Genomic DNA, 6,787 nt, shown 5'->3' with positions numbered 1-6,787 from the left:
GCACGCACACACAAGGGCTAGTGTGTGGGTATTTGGTATCTTGCTCACACGTCCTTCTCCTCTCCCACACCCAAGCTACTAGTTGCCATGTGTTTTTGCACTGCACATGGCAACTGTCCCTAGTGTGCTTTTATAAGCAGGTGATAACTCTCTTTTTTTACCCGAGTTTGGCATGTGTTTTGCAGGGTACACGGCAACTGCTTAGTGTGCACGTAAGCAGATGGCAACTCTCTTTTACCGAGTTGCCATATGTTTTTCATGGTACATGGCAACTGCCCTAACGTGCATGTACATGGCAACTGCCCTAACGTGCACGTAAGCAGATGACAACTCTTCCTTTTTACATGGCAACTGCCCTAGCATGCTTGTGAGCACATGACAACTCTCTCAACTGCCTAGTGTTAGTATGTGGCAACTCCTAAAGTTATGAAATCATGGCAACTACATTAGATCAGATCATACATGGCAACTGCAGTTGAGCAACCATGACAACTGCAGTTGTCCGACATGGCAACCGTAGTTCAGCGACATGACAACTGCAATTAAATGAACATGGACGAGGGTCTGGACCATGGCAACTGCGGACGCGCGGTGACCGTCACGCGTGTCGTGCGGGACCAGGAGGTACGAGGCCTGACATACTGACGTGTGGGCGTTATCAACTTTGTCCATACGCACGCGTGTGAGAGGGATCAGAAGGAAAAAAAAGGCGTGTGGGAGCTAATTGTTTTGCCCACACGTAGGTGTGTGGGTTGTTCCTCTTATACACCACATAAAATGTATGGGCGGACTTCCTAACGCCTACACGTATGACACTTATCGGCGTCCTTAAGTAATAAAGCGGCGGCATTGATCCTCAGAAAGAAAGCTGATTCATGTGTAGGCGCAAAGCTACGCTGTGCTGTAGCACGGCCACTGCACAACAAATCGGACGTTCTGCCCGAAACAAATGGAAATTGGACGTTTTTGTCGTGCCGGCAAACGGGTTGAACTCCCAAAGCCGCGACACATCTGCGCGGCAGAAGAACGCCGCGTCGCAGGGGCCTGTGCCTGCGGTCGCGTTCGGGTGGTCACGCGCCCCCACCCCGAAACGCGGCGCCACGGTACGGCTGTAGCCCCTGCGCAAAGCTGAACCGCTCGCTCCAGTAGTACTATCTCAGCAACCCCACACCCACACTGCATCACAAGCTGTACGGCCGCTTGGATTTTGCGGTGGCGTGAAACATTGACTGATCAATCATGCGACCAGTTCACAAAAACACGGACGAGCAGATCTCCAAAAAGAAACACAATCGGGAGAGTACTGTAGGAGCAAGCGATGGCGTATTAGCACACGCACTCACTCGCTGGGCAGACGCTAATCACCCTCCGGATAAGAGCGAGAGCTTTAGTGTGCACCCTTACTTATTTAACCATCTTTGTAGCAGTAGTGGTGGTGCTTAGAAAGCAGCGGTACTATTATCGGAGTAGACAAGGAACAAAGCCGGCCGGGGCGGTCTCATCTAGTCATCTCCGTGTCACACCGAGCCGGCGGTTCATGCACGCCCAAAAAAGAATCAAGGGGCGCGTCGCCGGTGGGACGAGAGGGAGGCTACCAAAAAGTTCAGCTGGTTCCAGCGCCAGCGAGCGAGCAGCGCATCGATCGATCGGTCGATCGCGCGGTACTACTACGGTGAATGAACGCGCAGATTAATAACTAGCTTCATTAAACAAAAAGATTCAGCAGCTCCGGCTCCTTCTCGCCGGCGCCGGCGCTCGTGGTCACGGAGCCGTCGGAGCTCATCGACGGCGTGCCGGCACGCCTCACCCGTCGCTCCCCCTCCGCCGCGGCGGCCGATCCGGGGGTGAGGAAAAGCCCGAGGTCGCACGGGGGCTCCTGGTGCTGGGACGCGGCCTCCGGCGCCCAGGTCTTCCTCGGCGTTACCCGCTTCGCCGCCGAATACGTGGAGCACCCCACCACGGCCCGCCTGGAAGAGGAGGCGAACAGATCGCTGCCACCGACGCCGCCTTCCGGGACGCCGCCCGCGAGCTCCGGCAGCGGGCGGATGGCGCCGCCCCGGAGCACGGTCTGGACCGCCGCCTCGCAGAGGTGCCAGCTCCCCGCCCAGAGCAGCCCCACCGCGCCGCTCACCGGGTTGATCGTCCGCCCCGCCGCCTCGTACAGCAGCGACTGGAACACGGCTGCAACCCACAGCAAACACCATGCAAACATCAGCCAAAGAAGATCAACATATATAGTGCTACCGATGAACCGTCGTGCCAAGAAGAAGACCATCGATCTCCCTTCCGTCCGTACGTACCTGGGCGCTGCTGCTCGGGGACAGCGGTGAGGAAGGACATGAGGCCGGCGCGGCCGAAGAACTTGGCGGCGAAGAGGGTGGCGTGGCCCTGCGCGTCGGCGGCCTCGATCCAGAGCAGGCAGGGGCGCAGCACGCAGGCGTCGTTGCAGCCCTTGCGCAGCACGCGGCAGCCGTTGCAGCTCATCCCCGACGTTGACGCTGACACCGCCGCCCGCTCACTCCCTCTCATACAACACCCAACCAACCCCGATCAAGAAGCCGACCTCGCCCACGGCCAGGGAGGGGCGGGGTATATAACCAGCCCAGCCGAGGAGGGAGGGAGGGGGTGGGGAGGTAACCGGGCGCTAACCAGGGCCGGCCGGTCGGGTGACCGTCATGGGTTAAGTGGCGCGCGTGCTGAGGTAAAGCGGAAGAGGTTCCAGGCTCCAGGGGTGCGGGGGCGGCTCCGTGTCTCCGCGGCCGGTCGGTGCGAGCGCGGGCCGTCGGATCGAGGGATTGGACAGCGGGTGGGCGTGGGGCCGCCGGCTCGGGTGGTGCGCCTCGCGTTCGCCCCGTCCGGGCTGCTTTCGTGTGTTTTTCCGCCACTCTTTTTCCGCGCTTTTGCGGTGTGCGTGGATCCGCACCTTGGGCTGCCCACGTACGTCCGCTACGTCCCGCGTTTTGGAACCTTGTGACCTCCCTCGCCAAGTGCTCCATGCACGCAAGCTTTCTCACAAAGATAAATCGCTCCATGCACCAGGCGCATGAACCCTCCACCGCTTTAGCCGTGCCGAATCACTCAAGGCCATTGGACCGAGCAGTCGCAAAGCCAAGGGGCTCATTCGTTGTCCGATTATGTGTGTCTATATATATATCTCAAAAAATCTTTGGCGGGATACTTTGCGAAAGCTATAACCAAGAATAAAATGAAATAATTGTGGCTAGCCTATGGCCCGTCGTCGCATATTATCACCAGCACGCACAAATTCTTGCGAGGTCCAGGAACAGTGAACCTAGGATGCCTTCCGCCTTTTTCGGCTGGTGCAAACCTTTTCTCGTCGCCGCACCGCGCCGCATGTCAGCAGTCCAGAGTGCAGAGGCACACGGAGTGGTGCAAGTTGGCAAAGGCGTCTTGGCTTTCTGTTTCGGTCGCACTTGGCCGTGTCGCGCCCGCCGGTTCGTGCCTTCCTCACAAGCGCTCCGGTTTCCCGTCGTCTCGGCAACGCGATCGGGATCAGGTCGGGTCGCCATCCACCAGCTGCGGGACGCGGCTTCCATCGCCGGTAGCGTTGGCGTTTAGCCGCTTCACCGAAATCTTATCCTGGCCGAATATCTTTCCGCTTTTCTCCTGGAAGAAACCGAGTGCGTCGACCCGCGATCAGTTAATTTGAGACCGCATGTCAACGTGTTCGGGATTTGGCATGGATCGGCGGTGATTGTCACTGGCCTCGTGACTCGTGAGTCTTCGGTGCAGATCATCTTCAGTAGAGAGGAGGCTGTATCACTACGATTCTCATCAGACATCACTCACGAGTGTTCGTCGTAGGCTTCAATAATAGAGGGGAGGCGGTCTTCTCCAGCGCAACTCCATGCTATGGTAGGAATGGCAAAGAAATACATGTCACAATGGTAAATAACGTTTTTACCAAATAAAATTCCTTACTAGGAAATTTAACGTGAGTAAAAGTTCAACAAGTATTAGAAGTGCTGAGCGGGCTTCGCTTGGTGTTGTTCAGATTTCATAAAGTTTGTTTGTTATTTGGTTTGGCGCGTGTGAAAGATGGTGTGTATACCAAACTTCCCCTTCTTCCGGTACAGGATAAGAGAGGGTGGTGTTCTGGAGGCCTGCTCTTCTGTGCACGCGGTGTACGAGGTGGGATCGCCGAAGTAGCAGGAGCGTGAGGAACGACGGTGGGCTATGCACGAGCAGGCAGAGAAGATGTGATCCGATCTAATGGCGGCTAGGGTCGACGATGCCTTCAATATATAGGAGGTTGGGTAGGGAGGGGTGGGGTTAGGCCCACACTCGAGTCTACGGTAGCTCATGATCCGATGTCTGGAATTCATAGCGTGCTCGTTACTGCCTCATGATTATTTTTCAACTAATTATCCATTCCTATTCAGTAAAAATAAAGCCTCGATCTAGGAGACTACAACCATCACCACCACCACCACCATGATCATCATCCACATCCTCGACATCGACCCCTCCATTCTTCTCATTGAGTACCAAATCCTAGTGTGCATTCATGTGTGTGTTATATTAATCATTCATCTGTTATTCCCATGAACACCATGATGATGTCTATTGTCTTTATGTCTGAGTAGAATCCTAGTTCTCGGGGATATGAGGGAACCCTATTATGTGTATGAGCTGAACCCCGATAAGATGTAATATTCTCTTTATATGTCTGTGTTAACGATTCGTCGTGATTTTGTGTGAAGTCAACCTCACAAAATTTTCCTTAATGGATATGATGGATGTTACTATCACTGGGATGCGGGGAGGCGGAGGTACTGCGGTGATAGAAGTCATCACCCCTCCATTGCCGACCTTTGGTATGGGGAATAATGGAGACCTCAAAGCTTTGTGTTGCGTCCACCGGGAGACCATTCATCATGGCCCCTTTCACCAGGTTGAGGGAAGGATGGTGGTGGTGTGCGTAGATACAGAGTTGTGGTAGTATGCAACATATTTTTATTTCGGCTCCGCCACACATTAAAACATGTAACGTGGATTATGGATCTGAACCTAGAATCATGCCTACGCAAGATTAAGTTAAAAACAAACTAGTGGTGAACCCGGACTCTGCGAACGCCTTAGCCCTACAACAGTTTCCATCACTTTTCATTACTCTTGTTTTTATTAATTTTATAGCGCACTCGAATTGTTGTTTAAGTACTCTTGCAAATTTGCACTTTCGCAACGCTTTTGCTTTGGGTAGTGTCGTGGTTTTATCACGACAGACGTCCTAGTGAAAGGACTTAGGTGCGAGGCCATCACTACGGTGATTAACTTGCCGGGGTTGAGCAGGACGAGAGACATGTGTTTACCCAGGTTTGTCCCCTTACGGTGGAGGTAAAAGCCTACTCCTTCTCTTGTTGCTATTGATTGAGTATCGATTACAAGGGAGCGGATTTGCTTGACCTAGCTATCGATTGATTGTTCTCTGTCTATTCTATGTCGGGGACTCGCCTTTATATACATGTCGAGGCCTCCGGCTTACAAGAGTTTGGGTCGGGTTACGACCCGTGACTGAGTCATATTCTAAATCGCCTTGCCTCATAAGACAAGTCACCATATGGCGGCTTACACCTCTGGGCCACCTTCTGGATCCAGGCCCTAAGCCGGCCTATCTTGTGAGTCGCCCCTTCAGCCTTGTATCTTGGTCACTCAGGCTTGTCTGAGGCCCGTTGTCTTGAGTCGCTAGCGGTCTAACCCAGGCCTTTCAGGGCAGGTTATATTGCGGGGTTCATGTCAATCTTCAATCTCTCCGTCTGGCGAGTCTTCTCTTTATCCTTTTTAATCTCAGTCTTGAATATCTTCATAAACCGCCATGAGAAAAGATGATGTCACCTCCGTGATTTCGGGAAAACCTTCATGATGTCATAAAAAATCTTTATATAAATCCATCATTCCGAAAATTGAGGCGTCCCTTCATTGTAAATTTTTTTGTGACTCCTCGATCTTTGCACCGGTCATTCGTTGTTCCCTCTTTTCCTTGTAAGTAGACACGAGGGCCCCTCCTTATGAGTAGCGGGAGAAATTATTTTTCTTGCGCGTAATGAGGCACTTTCTTCATGCGAAGATGTAGCTGGTGGGCCTCAGCTGCCAGGGAGAGGAAACTTTTTTGCGTGTAGAAGGAGGCACTTGCTTGCGTGCGGAGATGTAGCTGGTGGGTCCAGCCTGTCTGTGGGAGGAATCATTTTTTCGCGTAATAAGGAGGCACTTACTTGCGTGCGGCCATGGACCATGTAGGTCCCGACTGTCAGCCGCTCCAGTTACATCCCTCTTCCGATGGATGTCGTTTGCTGACTACGTTGACCATGCCGCGTTGAGAGCACCAACGCGGTGGATGATCGCGAGGCCTAGGAAGGGAACGACCCATAGCTGGGGAAGACTCGACAGTGGTTGCCCACGTGGTGGGGAGTACGAGGGTTTACTGGTTCGGTAGCCATCGCCGAAAAATAACAGGAGGTGTGGGTGAGTAGAGGAATGGACTGACCAGCGATGGACTAGGGTGGGGCAATGCGGCCTACGCGGTAGCACAACCGGCCACGGGAGGCGGGAGCAGGCGATCCCACCGGCGCTGGTTTAGGTGGCTGGAGCAAGAAGATCAGATATTGAAGAAGCAACACAGCCATTGGATTAACATCCAACGTGTCCGATTCGGGGCTCCGCAGACCCAAGATAGATTCGAACTCTGGGCTGCGTGCAAAGAACTCAACCTCCCCAGCCCGCCAACTCGTCGATCTCGCGGCCTAGCTTGATGAACTGAGGAAGAAAG

General features: G+C 53.8%; 1 protein-coding gene across 1 annotated transcript; it reads right to left on the bottom strand.

Moving 5' to 3' along the window:
• Positions 1-1,433: 1,433 nt before the first annotated feature.
• LOC123188168 (LOB domain-containing protein 37) lies at positions 1,434-2,608 on the bottom strand. Its single transcript, XM_044600210.1, has 2 exons — positions 2,301-2,608; positions 1,434-2,181 (listed from the first exon to the last, which is right to left on the bottom strand). Exons 1-2 carry the CDS (start codon positions 2,527-2,529, stop codon positions 1,706-1,708), a joined length of 705 nt encoding a protein of 234 aa, XP_044456145.1. The 5' UTR covers positions 2,530-2,608; the 3' UTR covers positions 1,434-1,705.
• Between the last annotated feature and the right edge of the window lie 4,179 nt (positions 2,609-6,787).

This window comes from Triticum aestivum, chromosome 2A (genome assembly GCF_018294505.1).
Source record: "Triticum aestivum cultivar Chinese Spring chromosome 2A, IWGSC CS RefSeq v2.1, whole genome shotgun sequence".
NCBI lineage: Eukaryota > Viridiplantae > Streptophyta > Magnoliopsida > Poales > Poaceae > Triticum > Triticum aestivum.
Note: the sequence above shows the minus strand (reverse complement) of the source record. Positions and strands in the feature narration are given on the sequence as shown.